The sequence below is a fragment of the Geotrypetes seraphini genome, chromosome 15 (assembly GCF_902459505.1).
Source record: "Geotrypetes seraphini chromosome 15, aGeoSer1.1, whole genome shotgun sequence".
Lineage (NCBI taxonomy): Eukaryota > Metazoa > Chordata > Amphibia > Gymnophiona > Dermophiidae > Geotrypetes > Geotrypetes seraphini.
The window spans coordinates 68,780,836-68,804,510 of record NC_047098.1 but is presented as its reverse complement, the minus strand read 5'-3'; the positions used below and the strand labels follow the sequence as shown (position 1 = coordinate 68,804,510).

General features: G+C 42.9%; 1 protein-coding gene across 6 annotated transcripts in view; it reads left to right on the top strand.

Moving 5' to 3' along the window:
• HIP1 (huntingtin interacting protein 1) overlaps window positions 1-23,470 on the top strand; it is a 180,735-nt gene extending 157,265 nt beyond the window's left edge. For all 6 annotated transcript variants that reach the window (XM_033921606.1, XM_033921605.1, XM_033921610.1 and 3 more), the window contains 3 exons: window positions 5,699-5,760; window positions 11,732-11,840; window positions 22,263-23,470. In XM_033921606.1, the coding sequence (XP_033777497.1) occupies window positions 5,699-5,760; window positions 11,732-11,840; window positions 22,263-22,273 (182 nt within the window). In that variant the 3' untranslated portion in view covers window positions 22,274-23,470. The remainder of the gene's footprint in view (window positions 1-5,698; window positions 5,761-11,731; window positions 11,841-22,262) is intronic.
• Window positions 23,471-23,675: the final 205 nt, after the last annotated feature.

Genomic DNA, 23,675 nt, shown 5'->3' with positions numbered 1-23,675 from the left:
CCACATTACAGTCGTCTTAATTTGGATAGCAACAAGGTCTATACAACCAATTTGCTGTATCAATTTAAAGCTAGATAGAATTAGTCTATGGTTAAATGAAAATATGCTTTCCCTCAGTATTTCTAAAACCAATTGTATTCTTTTTACCTGGAAAGAGAATATTCAACTCATAGCTCCTTTGGCCATCAACAACACTTCTTTTTTTTTTTTTTTTTTAATAATTTCTTTATTCATTTTTAAACTTACATCAAGTGTACAGTAAATATCAACCAAATATAATACAACCATCAACAACACTTCAATTGAACTAGTTAGTACAACGAAAATCCTAGATATTATTATAAATAATAAGTTAACATATCGCCCACAAATTTCTGCAGTAGTTAAATACTGTTTTTACAAGTTACGAATGATAAGATCTCTGGCAACCATTCTGGACCAACAATCTTTAAATATTCTTATCCACTCTTTCATCATAACAAAAATAGACTATTGCAACTCATTATACAAAGGTTTATGTCAAAAAGATATCAGACGCCTTCAACTAATCCAAAACACTGCCATAAAAGTCATAACTAATTCCAAGAAACACAACCATGTCAACCCTTTATTAAAAAAAGCCCATTGGCTTCCAATTCCCCATAGAATAACCTACAAAATAGCTATCCTCACATTCAAAACCCTACAATCCAACGAACCTGCTTTCATTGATAGAATCCTCATCCCCTATGATCCTCCCAGAGCTCTGAGATCAACTTCTCAACATCTCTATCTCCTCCTTAAAAATTATCGTTACTTGTCAAACCACCTCTTTCTCAGTTACAGCCCTCACAATCTGGAATTCCCTATCAAATACTCTGAGAGCTGAAAAAAACTTAGATAAATTCAAAGGCGGTCTAAAGTGTTTCCTTTTCAAAGACGCTTTTGAGTAATAACCTCTTCCTTTCTACTCCTACTTTTTCTACACTCTCCCTACGTCCAGCCTCTCTTTCTAAGAGGACCTTCTCCTTCCCCCTCCTCGTGTTCTTCCCTTTTTATGTCTGCTTTTCTTGTAATTATTGTATTTCACCAAAACTTACCTATTGTTTTTAAGAACTTAAGAAGTTGCCTCCGCTGGGGCAGACCAGAGGTCCATCTCGCCCAGTGGTCCGCTCCCGCGGCGGCCCATCCATCCCACTGCCTGAACAGTGGTCTCTGACTAATTTTATAAATTACCTCTAATCCTATCCCTATAACCTTACCTCTACTCTTATCTGTACCCCTCTATCCCTTTGTCCTCCAGGTACCTGTCCAGACCTTCTTTGAAGCCCTGTAGCGTGCTTCTGCTTATCACATCCTCCGGTAGCGCGTTCCATGTATCTACCACCCTCTGGGTGAAAAAGAATTTCCTGGCGTTTGTTCTAAACATCTCCCCTTTCAATTTCTCTGAGTGTCCCCTTGTGCTTGTGATTCCCCATAGTTTGAAAAATCTGTCCCTATCCACTTTTTCTATGCCCTTCATGATCTTGAAGGTTTCTATCATGTCTCCTCTAAGTCGTCGCTTTTTCAGTCTGTCAGTATATGGGAGGTCCCCCATACCCTTTATTAGCTTAGTTGCTCTTCTCTGGACTCTCTCAAGTACTGCCATGTCCTTCTTGAGGTACGGCGACCAGTACTGGACACAGTACTCCAGGTGCGGGCGCACCATTGCACGATACAGTGGCAGGATGACTTCCTTCGTCCTGGTCGTGATACCTTTCTTAATGATACCCAACATTTTGTTTGCTTTGTTTCAAATCCCTGATTTGTCTTGTCAATATGTCCTTATAAGTTTTCCCCTTGTTTTTAACATTGTAAAACGCTTAGAATTCATGATAGGCGTTTCAACAAATTTTAATAAAACTTGGAAACTTGAACTTTTCCTGGTACAGATATTTCCAAATCCTTCTTAAATTTTGTAAAATCCAAAAACAACTCTTGGCTAGAGGATGCACTTGAGGTTCCATTATTAAATTTTGATCAAGTGCCATACCCGAGATTTTCAGTGATGGTTCCAACCTATATGTTAGATTCACTGTGGTTAGAGAATTCTTCAAATCTTTCTTGTCCTTAACTCCTACAAGAAGGAACTTAGCCATCTGGAATTAAATAAGGATAAAGTATTAATCATGACAGGGGTCGCCATTCAGCATATTACCAATAATTGGAAAAACTATTCTAATCTTAATTATACATTTTGGTGGAACTCGTTATGCCATATTTATAAGATGGAAAGAGCAAATTGCTATGCAGAAAGGGACCTATAATAATTTTATAAAAATCTGGGGGCCATTGGAAAAATATTGTAATGAGTAGACATCACATTCTATGGGAGATTATATTTATACAATAGGGGGTGGGGGGTGGTAATAGTAGTTTGCATTATATTTTTTAATTATTAATAGTATATATTATGTTGAGCTTTTGTTTAAATTATTTTAAGAAGGGAGGGAGGGGATATATATTTTTGTTCTAGATGACATGGTAAAGATTTTCAAGTGTTATATTGAAATTATAATGGATGTATTTCTGTACACTTGTATGATTTAAAATGAATAAAGAATTAAAAAAAAAATACACATATCTATTTCAGGGTTTTTTGAGGTTTTTTTTTTTTTAATTCTTTATTCGATTTCAATCTTACATCAAGTGCACAAACAATAAAACAATACAATTAAACACATCACTTGACAATCTTTCTGATTTATCTTACAATACATAAAATTACCCCCTCCCCTCCCATCATTCCTCTATTATTTCCCCAATAAGAAAAATGTAAAATATACCTTCCCCTCCCCCCAATCATTAGACGGTGTATATTACAATAGAAAATGGTGTATATTACAATAAGAAGTTAATGTCTCCCAAATTTTATTAAATTTCTTTTTTTTTTATTCTTTATTCATTTTTTAACTTACATCAAGTGTACAGTAAGTATTAAACAATTATAATACAACATCACTTGAAAAATCTTCAATATCATACACCAAAAAGATTTAACCCCCACCTCCCACCCAAATTCATACATAACTAAAATATACCACTTGAAAATAATATCTTATGACAATCAAATATATATTCTTAAAAAAAAAAATTTTCTTATAGCTTCCTTGTTGTATAGCTATTGCTCTTTCCATTTTATATATGTGACATAATGAGTTCCACCAGAAATTGTAATTGAGTCTACTGTAATTTTTCCAATTACTTGTGATATGCTGAATGGCGACTCCTGTTATTATCAATAAAAGTTTATTGTTATGTGATGATATTTGGCTCTTTTTCCTCATAGACATACCAAATAAGTACTGTATCATAAGATAATGCCACATGCTTTTCCAATAAACAATTTACTTGATCCCAAATTGAGTTCCAAAAGGCTAAGATAAAGGGACAATAAAACAAAAGATGATCTAAAGTCCCTACTTCAAGATTACAGTGCCAGCATCTATTAGACTTTGAACTATTTCACTTTTGTAGTCTAACTGGGATCCAAAACGCTCTATGCAGAAGAAAAAACCAAGTTTGTCTCATAGATGCAGACACTGTACATCTCATCCTCCAAGATCAAATTTGTGGCCATTGAGATGCTGAAATTTGATGCTTAATCTCAATGCTCCAAATATCTCTAAGACCATTTTTGGGTTTCTTTTTAACATATTCACTTATAATTTTATACCACTGTGCGGCCTGGTGTCCCAGAAAGTCCGCCTGAAAGCATAGAAATTCCAGACTATATTGCATATTCAGATTTTTCCATTCAGGGAACCCTACTTGAATGGCCTGCTTCAGTTGCAACCATCTAAAACTTTGTGATTTATTAAGACCATATTTATGCTGCAACTGTGAAAAATCAAGCAGTAACAAACCCTAATACCACCAGATCCTCCCACAAATTAAAACTAGCCTTCCCCTTGCTAAAAGGCATTTCCCACACAGGAAAGCTAGGGACCTCCCTCCTCTTCAAAATCACCAAGCTCTGGAACAACCTTACCTCCCCTCTTCAGAACTTGAGCTCTCTCCAAGTTTTCCGCAAACATCTGAAAACCTGGCTTTTCTCAAAAATGTAAGTCTTCCTCCAACTTAGGAATCAAGGAAACTCTTTTATCTTGGCATCCTAAGTCCTCTAAATTTTCTTCACACTTCTACCTCTAACCCTCTGTTGTAGTCCCTTCCTATTTCTTCAACTCTGTAATTTACTTTATCCTATGGTAAACCTCCCCGGTACCTGCTCACTTTGTATTAACCTGTATCGTATTGTAAACTTCTCCTGTTCCTGTTCACTTTGTAATATCCTGTTCAATTTGTATTAACCTGTATCGCATTGTAATCATCTCCTGTTCCTGCTCTCTTTGCAATATCCTCTCCTCACTGTAAACTTCCCCCATTATCTCTTCCACATTGTAATTCCCTGTATATTATTCATTGTAATTCCGACTTATTATGCACACTCTTCCACATAGCTTATGTATCTCAAATCCCTGGTGCCAATTCCTAGCTTATTTCCTGTTCCAAACATATGTATCTTGTTGTAAACATATGTCTCCTGCTGTAAACACTGCACGACCTTCTTTGTAAACCGCTTCGAACTTATGGTATAGTGGTATATAAGAAATAAAATTATTATTATTATTATTACTGTAAACCGCGCCGAGCTCTACGAACATGGAGACGATGCGGTATACAAACCTAAGGATTAGATTAGATTAGATTAGAACATCATTTAAAGTCCTTATACCTGCAATCATCCAATGCTTCCAGATGATCTTAAATCCACCAATTTAAATCTTGGGGTTTAGCCATATGGTTTGATTTCAGGTTTAATCTTAGTTAAGTCAGTAAATATGGAAAATGAGAACAGTGATGTCATTAGCATAAATGAAAACCTGAAATCCTGCTTCTTATAGTTTAATACCCAATAAAAACTTAGTCTGTGTGTCATTCTCTTGTGCACAAATCACCACCATCAAGTTTTCCAAGGTCCAGGTGTGAAAACCAACCTCAGTTAGGGTTATTCATGACTCTGAGCAAGCTTGAATGCTTATGGGTAAAACTTGCAAAGTATATACATATCATGGTTCTAAAATACTAACATAGTAAATGATGGCAGATAAAGATATGAATGTTCCATCCAGTCTGCCCGTTATTCTCATTCAAAATACATGATTGAATTAACTTATCTCTTCTTTGATATTTCTGGGCCATAGACTGTAAAATCCACCTGGTATTGTTCTAGGTTCCAAATGCTAAAGTTGCCGTACAAACTCACTCCAGCCTATCCTATCATTCTGTTTGCAGGATATCTACCATAAAGTCTGTCAAGTTCCAAGTTAGTGGAGTTCCCACTGATGCCCTCCACAGCCCATCCTAAACCAAATCATCACATATGGGATACAAATCATACAAGTCTGTCTAATACTGGCCTTAGTTCTTTAATGTATACCATTTCTTTTCTAATTAGAGATTCTCTGTGTTTATCCCACGCTTTTTTGAATTCCATCACCATTTTCCTCTCCACCGTATCCTGGAGGGGCCAGCCAGAACATGCCATCAACTCACTGACTCCTTCGTGCCACAAAATAGAGCTTGTCAGGGCTGCCATGTCTAAAGTCATTCCAGATATTGTCTGCCCAAAAATATCAAAGAATGTGTAACGGGTATATTTCTGTATTTCATTCAACAGACACTATGGACTTCTCTACTATCACTCTAACTCAGATCAAACGTCAAGAAATGGATTCTCAGGTAAGACATTACAGTAAGGTATACTCTTCTCTTGCACTTTCTCTTCCTGTTACCCTAAGTAATAACAAATGCTCTTGGCAAGAATTTACTGTATCTTTCATGGAGCCTATTATCCAGTGAAGCAGTGAAAGTCAAAAAGGTCATAGGGGACGTGCACAAGAAGAAATGTGCTGACGTTAGTTTGGAGGAAGTGGAAGAGGATGTGGCAGTAAAGTTTGGACACTAATGGTAGAGATACAGAGGAGAACTGATACAGAGCTGTCAGGTTTGGGAGGGGATGAGATGATAAAGGGAAATGATTCAAAGCTGGGAATGATTCAGAGCTGTCTGGTTTGGGACATGATGGGAGGATAGAGGGAATTACGAAGAGCTATCAGGTTTGGGAGGTATGGAGTGATAGAGGAAATGATTCAGAGCTGACAGGTTTGGAAAATGAGAGGGCGACAGAGGGAAAGATTCAAAGCTAACAGGTTTGGGATATGAGAGGGTAATACAAGAAGTGATGGGATGATAGAAGGAATGATTCAAAACTGACAAATCTGCGAGGTAATGAGGTGATAGAATGATTCAGAGCCAAAGTCTGGAATGCAATAGTAATTTGGAGATCTGGTTAAGTTGGGATGTGACAGTTATATAAATAAGCGACAAGGTATTTGATCACTTCTCAAAACCCACACTTTAACCACATCTCCTTGTATGACAACCAACTCTCAAACCTCAGAGAACCATTTAGTTTCTCCACTGGTTTTGTGCATACCATGGCAGAACTAAACCTCAGAGAACCATTTAGTTTCTCCACTGGTTTTGTGCATACCATGGCAGAACTGAACCTCACTAATAGGTTATATTGAACAGGATCTCAGTCTCTCATGTTTATTGCTAGTTCTCCTCCCAGTAAATTCTTTTTAGTCTGCTAATCTGCAGACAGGCTCCTTCAGGCAGCTTATCAAGGTGTACTCAATACGGTTGGAACTACTTCTGCATCCTTCTGCAAAATTTTCTTTTCATGGTCTCTGGTTGCATTTATTGTTGCCTGAGTATCTTCTCTCTCTCCATACTCTTCACAGAATAATTGGTTGACACCTCTGCTAGCTGTGCCATCTTTTAATTTCTTTCCTTCAGCACAATGGTTTTCTTGTATCGCTTTATCAGTTGCAATGAGAACGTCTGAGATGATTTCCAGTATTTCTGCTACAGTGATGTTATAGTGTGTTCCTACTATTTCTGTCATTTCTGTACTGCTTTATCCAAGATATCATGGGCAGTACGTGATAAACTTTCTTGTATACGTTTGTGAACACTTCTATCAAAACTCACTCTGATACCCAAGGCAGGTGCCTTGAACTGACACTCAGTTCTGCATCAAGTCTTTTTTAGTGGATGTATAAAAAAAGTTACTCTTGTGTTGGAATTGGAGTAGTTCTGCCTTTTTTTTAAACTTTATTTTGTTTGTTCTTTGGGGACTTTTCTTCTTCTGGAGTTTTTAATTTTTATTTTGGTGCAGTAATGTTACATAGAAACATAGAGTATGACAGCAGAAAAGGGCCGGCGGCCCAACAAGTCTGCCCACTCAAGAACCTTCCCTCCCTTGAGAATCCATAAGCATTCCTCTGGAGCGACCCCACCTGTATGTCCCATCGTCCCTTGAAGTCGAGCGTGGTACTGGCCTCGATTACCTGACACGGAAGACCATTCCATCGATCAATTACCCTTTCGGTGAAGAAGTATTTCCCCATGAAATCTTCCCCCCCCCCCTGAGTTTTAGCGGATGTCCTCTTGTCACCGTGGGACCCGTAAGAAAAAAGATTTCTTCCTCCACCTCAATGCGGCCCATGATGTATTTGAATGTTTCTATCATGTCCCCCCTTTCTCTGTGCTCTTCGAGAGAATAGAAGCGCAGCCTGCTTAAACGTTCTTCATATGGGAGATATTTAAGTCCTGAGACCATCCTGGTGGCCATTCGCTGAATCGATTCCATTCTCTTCACATCCTTTTGATAATGTGGCCTCCAAAACTGAACACAGCACTCCAGGTGAGGTCTCACAATGGATCTGTATAACGGCAGTATAACTTCAGACTTTCGGCTAATAAAGCTCCTTCTGATGTAACCCAGAATTTGTCTAGCCTTTGCTGGAGCCTTCTCCACCTGATTGGCAGCTTTCATATCTTCCCGAATGATTACTCCCAAGTCCCGTTCTGCTACAGTTCTTGTTAGGTTTTCACCATTCAATGTGTATATTCTGCATGGATTTCCACTACCAAGGTGCATTATCTTACATTTTTTGGCATTAAAATTCAGTTGCCAAGTACTGGACCATTGTTCCAGTAAAAGCAGGTCCTGCTCCATAGTGTCAGGCACGGTTGCGCTGTCGGGTTCTGCTGCGCTGCCCACAACATTGCATAGTTTAGCGTCATTGGCGAATAATGTAATTTTGCCTCGAAGTCCCAGAGGCAGATCCCTTACAAAGATATTAAATAGTATCGGGCCCAAGACCGAGCCCTGCGGCACTCCACTGGTCACTTCCGACATTTTTGAGGGAATACCGTTTACCATCACCCTTTGAAGTCTGACGCTAAGCCAGTCTTCTACCCATGCAGTCAGTGTTCTCCTAGGCCAGGGGTGTCCAATGTCGGTCCTCGAGGGCCGCAGTCCAGTCGGATTTTCAGGATTTCCCCAATGAATATACATGAGGTCTATTTGCATGCACTGCTTTCATTGTATGCTAATAGATCTCATGCATATTCATTGGGGAAATCCTGAAAACCCGACTGGATTGCGGCCCTCGAGGACCGACATTGGACACCCCTGTCCTAGGCCCATCGTGTTCATCTTGTTCAATAACCTACGGTGTGGGACACTATCAAAAGCCTTACTGAAGTCTAAATACATGACGGCGAGGGATTCTTCCCAATCCAGTTTTTTTGTTACCCAGTCAAAGAAGTTTATCAGATTGGATTGACAAGACCTTCCCTTCGTAAAACCATGCTGGTGGGGATCCCTTAGTCCTTCGTCATCCAGAATCGTGTCCAATCTGTTTTTGATCAATATTTCCATAAGTTTACATGCTGTTGATGTGAGACTCACCGGTCTGTAATTTTTGGCCTCTGCCCTGCATCCCTTTTTGTGGAGCGGAATAACGTTGGCAGTTTTCTAGTCCAAGGGAACTTTTCCCTTGCTTAGGGAAAGATTGAAAAGCTCATCTAACGGTTCTGCCAGGACATCTCTCAATTTCCGAAGTACTCTGGGGTGTAGATTATCTGGGCCCATAGCTTTGTTCACTTTTAGCTTTGATAGTTCATGGTAGACATTGCTCGCGGTAAATTCAAAGTACCGGAATGGGTCCTCCAAGCACCCCTTTGACTGTAGCTGAGGTCCGGACCCTGGCGCTTCGCAGGTGAAGACTGAGCAGAAGTAGTTATTGAGTAGTTCTGCTTTGTCTGCGTCCGAGTCTACGAAGTTACCGTCAAGTTGCTTTAGGCGCACAATACTGCTTGTGTTCTTCTTCCTGTCGCTAACGTACTTTAAAAAGGATTTATCCCCTGTTTTAATCTGTCTTGCTATATTTTCTTCCATCCAGAGTTTGGCCTCCCTGACTGCCATTTTAACATATCTAGATTTCGCCAGATAGGTTTCTTTAGCTTCCGGTCATTGTGATTGTTTGTAGGTTATGAATGCTTTTTTCTTTTGCTTTACTAGTTCTGAGATCTCTGCAGAGAACCACTGTGGTCTATATTTTCTACACCGTTTGCTCACGGTTTTTGTGTATATGTTGGTTGCTTCTTGCAGGGTTGATTTCAGAGCCGACCATAGAACCTCCACACTGTCCGTCGTGCTCTCATGCACTGAAAGTTAGTTCCTTTAAAATTTAGGATCTTAGTCGGTGTATTTGACCTAGTGATTCCTTTCTTCAGGTGGAACCACACCATGTTGTGGTCGCTGGAGGCCAAAGCTTCTCTCACCGATACCTCTGTGACACTGACCCCGTTGGTGAGTAGCAGGTCCAGGATCGCCTGATCCCTGGTGGGTTCTAATACCATCTGTTTGAGGCATGCTCCTCATATGGAGGTTAGTAGCCTCTTGCTGCCGCTGGTTGTAGCGGAAAGTTTGTTCCAGTCCACATCAGGCATATTAAAGTCTCCCAACAGCACTGTGTCTTCTCGCAGTGTGATGGTCTCAGTGTCTTCAATTAATTCTTTGTCTGCATCGTCCTTTTGTCTTGGTGGTCTGTACACAACACCAAGATACAGGCATTTGTTATTGCCCCTGGCAAGGTTCACCCAGAGGGATTCTCCTGTATATTTGATGTCTGTGATTTTAGTAACTTTGATGTCCTCTCTAATGTATAGAGCTACTTCTCCTCCTGTTTTGCCTTCTCTGTCGTGACAGGTTATATCCTGGTATGACCATGTCCCATCCGTGAGACACTGAGAACCACGTTTCTGATATCGCCACCACATCAAGGCCGGCGTTTCTCATTTCTGTTTCCAGTTCCAGAATTTTATTGCCTAAGCTACGGGCATTAGCATACATGGCTGTCCATTCTTTCTGCTTGCATGGAGTGTTTTCTGTCCGAGATAGTTTGTCCCCCTCAAACTTGCCTTTGTCGCTCTTAGTATTGCCTCTGTCCCCTTCAGTATTCACGCAATTACTTACCTCAGGCTCCAAGATGGAGTTACTTACCCTACTAGTGTGAGAGTGGGTCCCCTCCCACGGCTCACCTAATTTAAAGCCTTCCGGAGCAGGTGAGCCATGCATCGTCCTAGGATGTTCTTCCCTCTTCTGGTTAGGTGTAGCCCATCTGGTCCCTGCAGTCCCTGAAGTGCCTCTCCATGGTCCAGGAAGCCAAAGTTCATCTCTTTGCACCATCCCCGTAGCCATTCGTTTGTCCTCTGGATCCGTTCTTCTCTAGCTCTCCCCTTGTCTCTTACTGATAGGATGGAGGAGAAAACCATCTGCGCTTCCATCTGCTTCAGCTTCTCACCTAGGGCTCTAAAGTCATCCAGTATCTTCTCTGGTGAGTTCCTGGCAGTGTCGTTTGTCTCAACATGGATGAGGAGCATTGGGTAGTGGTCTTGGGGTTTGATTATTTTTCCTACGCAGGCAGTCACATCCTGGATCCTGGCTCCTGGTAGACAGCAGACCTCTCTTCATTGTAGATCTGGTTCCCCGTAGCAGAGAGTCCCCAATGACAACCACTCTGCGCTTCTTGGGGGAGGTGCTGATTCGTTGCTTCTTGAGTTGGGGGTCATCTGCTGGGTTTCAAGATTACACTACTACGCTACTGGATGTCCTCCTGAGTTCCGCTGGCGGGTTTTTCTTGTAGGAGTTGAAATCTGTTGCTCAGGGTGCAACAGATTTCCTGAGCCATATGCTATTGGACCTGATATTCAAAATGATTTAAATTGCCTACATGCAGCATGTATCCAGATAGTGCCACTGAAACCAGCTATTCTGTGAGTGTTCTGGGCACAGAGTCAACACTTAGCCATTTTTCAGCACTTAATTGACTAGGATAACCATATAAATAGCACTTCATTCTATGTGCTCCCATCTTTATGTGGTTCCTCTTAGCCGGTTAAGTGCCAAATATCACACTTAACTGGATATGTTTTCACCAACTCTGTATACCAGGAAATTCAATGCCAGGACCCGGACATGGACTAGCATTGAATTTTGGGGGATAACTCTAGTGACAGTCAGCAAAACGCTGATCACATTGGCTGAGTATTAGTCCTATTATGCCTATATGTATTCATATGTTAGTAGTATAACAGTTCCAGTTCTGCTATAAAATCTGCATTTCTCTTATTCATCCTCTTTTATGATTCACAGGAGAATAGCTGAGTTGTGGAGAGATTAGGAGATGGTGGTAATGCACAGGAGAAGTGTTAAGGGAGGCAATAGTTATAATGTGACTACAGTTAATAAATTCCTTTTCTGAAACAGGTGTTGATGTACTTTTCCCTGCAGGTGAGAGTGTTAGAGCTAGAAAGCCAGTTACAGAAGGAACGTCAGAAGCTTGGAGAGTTGCGGAAGAAGCATTATGAACTGGCAGGTGTTGCAGAAGGCTGGGATGATGGTAAGCTCTATGTGGAATGAACTAAACCCTCTAATATTCAAACTGTAATACACAATATATAAACTGATATGGGGGTCACTTGTGTAGGGATCACCTACAGGGCTCCTGGTCCTCAAGAAACCAGCACATGGAGAACAAGCGTGCGTGCGTCTGGTAGTGCTATAGAAATAATTAGTAGTAGTAGTAGATATAGAGATATATATCCTCTCCTATAATTTTCCCCTCAGTGGATCAGCTTGGAAGATCCTTCCCAAGATCCCAACAAAATGTCTGCCTGCCTGTTCTTTCAATATATTAAAGGGAAACGACCCGCGAAGGAAGCGGTGGGACTGTTGGATGACCAAGGAATAACCGCCTCGAACTACTTTGGCTTTGGCGGTATATAAACAATAAATTATTATTATTATTACTATAAAGGGAGCGCTAAAGGAGGACAAAGCAATCGCCGACAGACTGAACATGTTTTTTTGTGACTGTATTTACCGAAGAGGATATACACTGATACCGGAACCCATTAGTTCCGGAACCCATTAGTTCCTATATGCTGGAAGTGAAAACGGGAAACTGACAGGGTTAACGGTCAGTCTAGAAGAGGTATGCAGGCAGATTGATATGCTTAAGAGCAATAAATCCCTGGGACCGGATGACATCCATCCGAGGGTCATCAAGGAACTGAAAGGGACCATAGCTGAACTGCTTCAACTAATAGCCAATCTGTCGATCGAATTGGGAAAGATTCCGGAGGACTAGAAGATGGCGAATGTTACGTCGATCTTCAAAAAAGGTTCAAGGGGAGACCCGGGAAACTACAGACCGGTGAGTCTGACCTCGGTACTGGGAAAGATGGTAGAGGCGCTGATAAAAGACCGCATCATTGATCACCTTGACGGACACGGTCTGATGAGGACCAACCAGCACAGTTTCAGCAAAGGCAGATCTTGTTTGACAAACTTGCTGCACTTCTTTGAGGGAGTAAACAGGCAGATAGACAAAGGTGACCCGGTTGATATTGTATATCTGGACTTTCAGAAGGCGTTCGACAAGGTTCCGCATGAACGATTACTTCAGAAAATTGTGAGCCATGGAATCAAGGGTGAAATACTCACGTGGATTAAAAACTGGCTGGAGCATAGCAAACAGAAAGTGGGGGGTAAATGGACAATACTCGGACTGGAAGAGCGTCACCAGTGGGGTGCCACAGGGCTCGATGCTTGGGCCCGTGCTCTTCAACATATTTATAAACGATCTGGACATAGGTACGACGAGCGAGGTGATTAAATTTGCGGACGATATGAAGTTATTCAGAGTAGTGAAGACGCAGGGGGATTGCGAAGATCTGCAGTGTGACATAATCAGGCTCGAGGAATGGACATTGAAATGGTAGATGAGTTCAACGTGGATAAGTGTAAAGTGATGCATGTCGGTAACAAAAATCTCATGCAAGAATACAGAAGGTCTGGGGCGGTACTTGGAGAGGCCTCAGGAAAGCAACTTGGGAGTTCTGATCGACAAGTCGATGAAGCCTTCCATGTAATGAGCGGCGGCAGCGAACAGAATGCTAGGAATGATAGATAAAGGGATCACGAACAAATCGGAAGTTATCATGCAGCTGTACCAGGCCATGGTGCACCCTCACCTGGAGTACTGCGTACAGCACTGGTCGCCATACATGAAGAAAGACAAGGTACTACTTGAAAGAGTCCAGAGAAGAGCGACTAAGATGGTTAAAGGGTTGGAGGAGCTGCCCTACAGCGAAAGATTAGAGAAACTGGGCCTCTTCTCCCTCGAACAGAGGAGATTGAGAGGGGACATGATCGAAACATTCAAGGTACTGAAAGGGATAGACTTAATAGATAAGAACCGGTTGTTCACCCTCTCCAAGGTATGGAGAACGAGAGGGCACTCCCTAAAGTTGAAAGGGGATAGATTCCGTACAAATGTAAGGAAGTTCTTCACCCAGAGAGTGGTAGAAAACTGGAACACTCTTCTGGAGTCTGTCCAAGGATTCAAGACAAAGTTAGACAAGTTCCTGCTGGACAAGAATGTGCGCTGGTATGGCTAGTCTCAGTTAGGGCGCTGGTCTTTGACCAGAGGGCCGCCGCGTGAGCGGACTGCTGGGCATGATGGACCACTGGTCTGACCCAGAAGCGGCAATTCTTATAAGAACATAAGTTGCCACCACTGGGTCAGACCATTGGTCCATCGCGCCCAGCGATCCGCTCCCGCGGCGGCCCATCAGGACTATGACCTGTAATGTGGTTCCTGTCCATTTCTGTAACCTATCTCTTCTTTTTATCTGTAACCCTCAATCCCCTTAAATTTTAGGAACTTGTCTAAACCTTCCTTGAAACCCTGCAATGTGCTCTGGGCTATCACAACCTCCAGAAGTGCGTTCCATGTGTCCACCACCCTCTGGGTAAAAAATAACCTCCTAGCATTTGTTCTAAACCTGTCCCCTCTCAATTTCTCTGAGTGACCCCTTGTGTTAATGGTTCCCCACAGTCTGAAAAATCTGTTTTTATGTTGTGCAGACTTTACTTTCATCCATCCCCCGTTTATCGGCAAATCAGTTCCTTCTGTTTCCATATCATAGGAACTTTCACTATCAGCCATTTCAAAATCTGGCACAAAAACAGTGCATTATCATTAACTTTATTCTCTTCCTCAAAAACTTCTACCTTAGTTTGCTGCCATGGTGAGGATTGCTGGCTTTCTGCCAAAGGCACCATTTTGGGGGAAGCTGCTGTTTGGAGAGGATCTGGATAAGATTGTGAGAGATCTTGGAGACCAGAAGGAACAACACTTGTAAAAGGATAAGGCTAACTTTTCCTTTGTCTTCCCAGGTAAAGGTGCACTTTCAAGAGTCCAAGCTCTACAGGCCAGGGAAAGCCACATTATTTCAGAGACCTCATTTCCAGCAGAAGCAGCTGTCATTTCATAGAGATAGGAGGACTAGAACACTGGCTTCCCATGGTTCCACTGGGCTGAAAGCTGTGGGAGTAGAAGGTCAACGGCTGGTGGCTTGCAGCCAATCAGGTTTTGGAATTTGGGGCCTGCTGCCCCCATCAGGAACTGAACAGGCTTCAGGGACATCAACTGCATTGGGGGAGGCATTGGCAGGAGCCGCAACGACTTCAATGTGCATGTCAGGGGACATGATGAATTTGCCAGTGCACAAATTTCCCACCAGCAAGGGCCTAGAGGCAGTTATGGCAAGGGACCCTTTCACTGTGGCATCTTTCCAGGACAGTGGGGGCGGGGGGGGGGGGGGGCAGGGGCTACAGTCGGGTTTGGCAGAGGTTCCCTTCTCCCACAAATTTCTCCTGATGCACAAGGCCTTTTTGATACAAAGGCCTGGTGCAGCCCAGCTCCCGCTGGACCTGTGGGATCCCGTTTGGCTGTTCCTGCGAAGAGGCCTACAGTTGAGGCTCAGACGGATTTGGAGGAGCTTTCTGGTGCTTCAGATCATGAATCGGAGAGGCATTGGTCTGGTGAATCCTGCCATTTGAAGGAGCATTTCCTGGAAGAAGGGGAACTTTCTCCTGCAGATGATCCTACAGCAGCATGATTGTTTAGGGGAGAGGAGTTACCATCCCTCATAGAGTGTTGAAGGTGCTGAAGATTTCTTTACCAGAGACAGCAGCACATCCGATGATGTCTGGCTCCAAGCATCCCCCCTAAGGCCTTTCATATTCATGAGGCTATGAGGGTTCTCAAATCTGCCTATTGGTAGATGCCGGAAGCTAGTCTGCATGTGATGTGGGCCATAGTAAAGCTTTATCAGTTCCAAAAATGGAATCTGGATCAACTCTGTCTACCTAAGGTGGATGCGCTAATTACGGCAGTAACATGAAGACTACACTGTCAATGGAAGGCGGATCAGCCCTTAAAATTGTCCACAACAGGCCTCAAAGTGTTGTTTGAGGTAATGTCCTTGGGCTGTGAATCCTATGCAGTTTGGGCTTGTCTCAGCTGAGTACAACAGGTTTCCTCAGATGAGCATTTGATTCAGACTGTTCCTTCGCTGGAGTCTAGGTTAGTGTATGTAGCAGACTTACTTTAATATTTGTTTCCTTAGTTGTGAGAGAGTGCATTGCTGGCTCTGACTATCACTGACAGCAGATGTAGCCTCTAAGGCGAGGTTGGCAAAGCTACCATTTTGGAGGAAGCTGCTGTTTGGAGAGGATCTGGATAAGATTGTGAGAGATCTTGGGAGACCAGAACTTCCAGTCTTCCCAGGCAAAGGCACACTTTCAAGAGTCCAAGCGCTACAGGCCATGGAAAGCCACATTCTTTCAGAGACCTCGTTTTCATCAGAAGCAGCCGTCATTTCATGGGGCAGGAGGACTGGAATACTGGCTTCCCATGGCTCCACTGGGCTGAAAGCTTCACAATAATGCCAACTTTGTCCATTCCTCCACTGTCATCATATGGGATAGCTGTCCCTCTTTGTGTAGTATTGGGCCAAAATTGCCACAGACCAATGCGTGCTGAACATGGTTCCAGCAAGATTACAGGCTGGAGTTTATTCATCCATTGACGGATTATTTCATGGAATCCCTGTGCAAGGCACCTGCCAAGTAAGTGGGGTGCGTGACATGCTGGAGGCTTTTCAAAGACTCAGGGCAGTGCATCCTGTCCCTCCCTCTCAATGAGGAATGGGCTGTTATTCCATCTATTTTGTGGTCCCCAAAAAAGGGGGCTCATTTTGACCTATTCTGGATTTCAAAGGAGTAAACAGAACTTTGAAGGTTCAACATTACCATATGGAATCCCTGTGCTCGTCATCGTCTTGGTGCAGCCCGTAGAGTTTCTTACCACATTGGATTTAAAGCGTATTTCCACATTCCCATTTGGTCTCCTCATCAGAGGCACTTGCAATTTGCAGTAATGGGAGAGCGCTTTAAGTTCCAGGCAATGCCATTGAGGCTGGCCATGGCCCCACAAACATTTTCAAAGATCATGGTGTGGTGGTCGCATTCATTCAAAAAGAGGGCACCAGAGTGCATCCCTATTTGGACAACTAGTTAATCCAAGTGTTTTCATGACAGGACAGTGTCAGGACTACCAACAGTCGTTGCTTTTACGAGATCTGGGCTGGATGATCAACATGGACAAGAGCAAGCTTGTTCCAATACAGTCCATTGAGTTTCTGGGGGCTCTGTTCAACACGTGCATGGGGAAGTTATTTCTGCTGGAGCATCACTATCTGATGCTCCAGCACTATCAAACTCAAGTGCTACAGCTACTGACGCCTTAAGCATGGGACTATATGCAGGTCTTGGGGCTGATGGTGGCTACTTTAGAGGTGGTGCCGTGGGTGAGGCTCCACATGAGACCGCTTCAGTTGTTGCTGCTTAGCTGTTAGTCCCCAGTGTCGGAGAATTACTCTCGCAAGCTACTATGGTTACCGGCGGCTCAGTTCATCCTCAGGTGGTGGCTTCATACAGTCAAAGGAAGAGAATATCCTTGGCAGCCCAAGCTTGGGTGGTAGTCACTAAGGATGCCAGTCATAGTCGATCAGCCAGCTGGAACTGAGAGCTATTTGGTTGGCTCTTTAGGCCTTTCTCTTGGAGGTGCAAAAGCATACAAGCAGGGAGGCACAAAGAGCTCCCGCTGATGTTGGAGGCACAGTTGCTCTGTCATTGGGTAAAGAGTCACCTAATGGCAGGGAGTCTCAATGTTCAGGTAGACTACCTCAGCCGCAATGTTTTGGATCTGGGAGAGTGGGAGTTCTCCAAAGTCAAATTTCAGAGAATTGTGGCCCAGTGGGGTGTTCCCAAGATAGACCTGATGGCCCCCAGGAGCAATGCAAAGGTCTTAGGATTTTTCAGCTGGAGGTTGGAGCGCTGGATGCACTTCTGCAGCCATGGCCTATGAAGGTGTTGCTGTATGTGTTTTTACCATGACCTGTGGTCGGCAGGGTCCTGGGTAGGATTGCTTGCCATGCGGGGCCAGTAGTCCTGATGGCTCTGGATTGGCACAGACCAACTTCTTCTAGGGGGCAGCAGGGCCCTGTTGTCATGGAGGATCCCTGAAGACAAGGGAGTATTCAGACACAGTCATTGTTATGCTCCTGCAGGCGAAAAAGAGGGCAACAATGACCACTTTTGCTAGGGTTTGGAGATTGTTTGAGAACTGGTGTGTGGTAGATGCAATTGCTCCAGAGACAGCTTCAATTGCACACATCTTGGCTTTCCTGCAGGATAGCTTCATTAAAGGCCTGGCGGTCATCTCCTTGAAAGTGCTTTCAAAGACAAATTCATAGATCATATTTGGTGGCACATCTAGATGTCATACAGTTTTTAAAGGGGGCCCAGCATCTAAGCCCCCTCGGAGGTTGATTGTCCGGAGTGGAATCTGAATCTGGTCCTGCATGCCACACAGAGAGAACTTTCAAATCGTTGAAACATGTTTCTCTGAAGGACCTGACTTTGAAGACAGTGCTTTTGGTAGCCATGTCCTCGGCCAGGAGGGTCTCTGAGTTGCAAGTCTTGTCATATCATGATCTGTTCCTTCACTTCACTAAGTCAGGCATAACGATCAGATGATATCAATCTTTCATGTGAACCAGCCAATTTTTTACCTTCCATAGTTAGGGAAGATTATCCGGAGGAGTTTACAGCATTGTGTTATTTGGATGTCAGGTGAGTGGTGCTTTGCTACTTGGAGGCTACCAATAATTTTCAACAGTCAGTCAGATCATTTGTTTGTCTTATGGTCTGAGGGTGAGAAGGCCTGTACTATTGCGAGATGGCTCAAAGAAGCAATTTATTCTGCCTATGTGCTCATGGGGCATACTCTGCCTTTGTCACTGAAAGCACATTCTACCAGAGCACAAACTATGTTGGTGGCAGAGTCCCAGGTGGTTTCTGTAGACAAGATTTGTTGATCAGCTACGTGGCCCTCGATACATACATTTGTAAAGCATTGCTGGATGGACGTAGGAGCTGGGAGGGGGGGGGGGTGCAGCTTTTTTGGTGCCTTGGTGTTAGCAGCCAGAATTGCGTGGTCCTGCCCAGCTTGAGGATTGTTTTGTTACATCCCACAAGTCTCTGGAATGATCTGTGAGATGCTATGGAAGGAAAAATTTGTTCTTACCTGATTAATTTCTTTCCATTAGTCCCAACAGATTAATCCAGAGGCCCTCCCTGGTTATTCAAAATTTAAGGTGTAGGCTTGTAGCACAAAACTGTTCACAGAGTCTGGTTTCTGGATATATAAATAAATAAACAATAAGGAATCCACAAGAGAATGGAGGATCTGAAGGATAGTAAAATCCAGATGGAAGGATATATAATAACTGTTAATGTTAAATATTCTGGTTTTATTCCATATGTTAAGAGTTCTGCACAGTTAATGCTACTTTGTTCTTCCTTTCGAAGGCTTATGAGAAAACTAGAATGCCATGGAATAAAGGGGGACATCCTAAGATGGATAGGTAGATGGCTGGAGAAAAGATTGCAGAGGGTAAGCATAAATGGGAAGTTCTCGGACTGGGAAAAGGTGACAAGCGATGTGCCCCAGGGCTCGGTTCTTGGGCCCATTTTGTTCAATATCTTCATAAATGACCTGGAAGAGAAAACAACGAGTAATATAATCAAGTTTGCAGATGACATGAAACTATGTTGGACAGTAGGGTCACTAATGGACATTGAAGAACTCCAAAGAGATTTGAACCAGCTAGAGAAATGGGCGGAAAAGTGGCAGATGAAATTTAATATAGAGAAATGCAAAGTGATGCACCTGGGAAGGAAAAACAAGGAACATGAATATAAAATGTTAGGTGTGACATTGGGCAAGCACGAACAAGAAAGGGATCTGGGGATACTGATTGACAGGACCCTGAAGCCGTCGGCGCAGTGCGCATCAGCGGCGAAGAAGGCAAACAGGATGTTGGGCATGATAAAGAAGGGAATCACGAGTAGATCGGCGGACGTCATAATGCCGCTTTACAGAGCAATGGTCAGACCACACCTGGAGCATTATTAGCTAGTTCACAGTCTGTAATATAGGCGTAGAATATTCCAATGGTGGGGGGGTCTTCTGTGCTGAGGCAAAATCAAACAAGGGTTCCTCCGGATACCACTGCGCCATGGAGTTATCTGCCAGCTTCTTGGTTTCATTGTGTGTAATAGCTTTAAACTTGCAAGGGCATCAACTCTTTACTTTGCCACAGATGACAGGCAATGGCCCCCTCGTTAGCTATTTGGTATGCCAGATCATTTCCTGCCAGGTCCAGATGGTTACCTTTATCATGCCCCTTTACCTTTTTCTGAACCAACTGATCCAAAGTCAAGATGATATTCCCATGTATAACTGGTTTTCCCTTTGAATTTAACATTCCCTTGGTTTTCCACCTCGGTAGATGAGTCACAAAACCATGGCAGACAAAGAATTGGTGCAGATGACCATAGTCTTGATACCTTTCTTGATATCTGATTGAACTGCTGCCATGGTGGTCGCAATTTCTATATATTGATTGATTTTAGACCCTAAATGGAATTTCAGGTGTTCACTTGTCTGCACCAGATCCCAAACTACACCTACACTAGTGACTATGTTGTGATTTGCTCCTTCTTGATAAAGCACATTCATCCCACATATACCAGAGAATAGCTTCCACAAAGTTTTCATTATAAAGAAAGTGTCAGAAGGGATCTGGTAATTGTGAATGTTGCAGGAGAGAGATTGTTCACCCTCTCCAAGGTGGAGAGAACGAGAGGGCACTCGCTAACGTTAAAAGGGGATAGATTCCGTACAAATGTAAGGAAGTTCTTCTTCACCTAGAGAGTGGTAGAAATCTGGAACACTCTTCCAGAGACTGTTATAGGGAAAAGCACCCTCCAGAGATTCAAGAAAAGGTTAGATAAGTTCCTGCTGAACCAGAACGTACACAGGTAAGACTAGACTCACATAGGGCACTGGTCTTTGATCTAAGGGCCGCCGCGCAAGCAGACTGCTGGACACGATGGACCACTGGTCTGACCCAGCAGCGGCAATTCTTATGTTCCAGGTTTTACTTCCATTGAAAGCAATGGAAGTAAAACCCAGAAGTCTCAATTTGTCCTTCTTACTTCCATTGCTTTCATTGGACGTAAAACCCAGATGTCTCAATCCATCCTCCTTTTCCTGGAGCCATAGGGGAAGAGGAAGGAGAATGAGAGATGGAGCATTGCTGCATGCCAGGGGCAGAGGAAGGGCGTGCAATTAGAAAAAATTAAATGGCCAGACAGCAAAGTTAGAAAAAAAGAATTTTATTTTTAACTTAGGATGAAGAAATGTGATAGCAGGAAACGATGACACTTTTTTTAGGACTAAGGTCTCCTTTTACAAAGCGGTGAATGTGTGTGCTGAAAGCAAAGAAGCCTATGGGAATTGAATTGCCTTCCACGCATTCAGTGTGCCACTAATTGGTAATACTGCTTTATAAGAGGAGCCCTAAATAAATTTTTGACTAGTTTTTGGAGGCCCAAACCTCCTTCAGGTCTGGACAGTGTAGGAGGTTTTGGCCTCTGAAAACTTGTTAAAAATGTAAAAAGCTAGTCCAGTTCTCCAGAGAGCGCAAGTGCATGTGTGTTTCTGCCCTCCAAATGTAACAAAATATAAAATGTGGCCCCTGATAGAAAAAGGTTGGACAAGCCTAGTGTAGAATGGGTGAATGGAAGTTTATGCTGAAGGCTCCCTCCCTTTGAAAATGCCAACCAACATGAGAAAAGTAGGCATACAGCCTACAGCCAACATCATGCGTACTCTTTCCTTGAGATACAAAGTGGTAGCACTGAGGATTGAGATGGGCTAAGCTGTTGGAAGTAACTAAACCAAACTAAAAAAAACCTTAATCAACCAAAAGGAGCAGTAATGTAATGCATAATACATAAACTTGACAAGGAAAAGTAAACTAGAGTAGTTGGTTTCCAAAGTGTTTAGCAAACAAGTTTTTCAGAGCTTTCCGGAATAAAGAAAAAGAACCTAAACTTCTTAATGTAAGCGGTAAAACATTCTAGAATTCGGTTAATTTAAAAGCAAAAGAATGACTAAATCTCTTGAAATGTAAGTTTTAATTTTTGAGAACTTCTGGCAAGATGAGATCTATGCACATTCCAGTCTAAAGGAATCAAAGTGGCAAAAATGCCAAATAGGATTTTACGTAAATGCAATACAATGTAATTCCTTGAGCAGAGGGGTCACTGTGATTGAATTTACTCTTTCTGAAAATAAGCTTAGCTGCAGTATTCTGTATTAGTTGAAGTCTCTGCAGACTAACCTGCTTCTATCTCAATTATCCCACATACTTTGTGGGGAAAAGTTCAGTTGCAGTTTTTAAATGTAAAGTACAGATGAATGTGCATTCTTTCAGTAACAGGAGGGTGTTTTTAAGCACCCAGCTCACCTTTTTCATCTTATTCTTAATTTTGACAGATGCAGACTAGCTTCAGATCAGGAAATGCAGAAACCGATGAGCACTACTTACAATATCAGATTTCCAGCCTTTGCCTCTTTATTGCAAGATAACCTGGTGCAAACCTCAAACCGAAGCACACGTTTTCTACCTTCATAGACTGGACAGGGCCGTCTCTTCCCAGCCCATGAAGCAAGAGGTTAATGGATGGGCTGTAAATATATACCTGGAAGTCTAAGTCTAACTGCAACTGTGATGACAACTTTGCACCTTACAGCCAAGAAATACAAACTTCACAGCCGGCTGGACATCTTTTTAATGGGGGGGGGGGGGGTATATATGTTGTATTTTTAGAATCCTTTTACTTCACTGTTTTGCACAAGCTCTGTGTTAATTGTTTGGTGTTACTCCAAGATGGAAGTTTTCCTTTGGATAGTCACCTACAACCATTTAGAGACTGAAGTACAGAAGCAGCAGTGTTTTTGTTTTGGATGAAGTGGGCAGAGCCGCCGTCACCATAAAGAACTCCAATAGTGAGTTTGGTTTGTATTCCACGTAACCCAGCTGAAACAGAAACCTCTTAAGAAAAGGACACTTGAGGTGCTCCATCAAGTCACAGTGTGCTACAGTAACCAACCACTCAGGAAGCAGACAGGGGAGATGTGTGCTGGGGCTGAGCAGGCTAGGCCCCCTCCTGCCTCTTGCCTTCCTCATTCCACTGTGTTTTTAAGACGTCTTTGGTGCTGAGTTAAGCAGCATTGGGAAGGAGAGGGGAGCATACAGTCACTGAGTGGGGTCTTCCACAAATTATGCTGCGGGGGGGGGGGGGGGGTAGGGAGGGTGTATTGAGAAACAGTGCCTTCAACTGCTGCTAAGAGTTATTACAAAGGAACTGGGACCATCTTACCCTGTTTAGAAGAGAGCTGATGGAAAGGCAGGTCAAGACAATGAGATCACAGCCACTGTGTAATCTTATCGTTTCTTGGTGGATGTTACTCACAAATGTATTTGCAGTATGTTCCCAGTTTCTAAATATCCATTTATTTATAAACAGGAAAAGCTGCATTGCCTCCATTGTTCAGGGCGCAGCTTTGTATTCGCAGAGGCCATCTAAACTGTGTTTACAAAAATGAAGAAACCAATATTAGGCCTTGGCAGATTCACTCTAAACTCAGCTGCCGGTTCCCTTTACCATTCTTTTTTCACCCAGTCTTAATTACATAGTAACATAGTAGATGATGGCAGATAAAGATCCGAATGGTCCATCCAGTCTGCCCAACCTGATTCAATTTTTTTTTCTTAGTTATTTCTGGGCAAGGATCCAAAGCTCTGCCCGGTCCATCTCACCTTCCCAGCCATTGAAGCCCTCCCCAGCCCATCCTCAACCAAAAGGCCATATACAGACATAGACCATACAAGTCCGCCCAGTACTA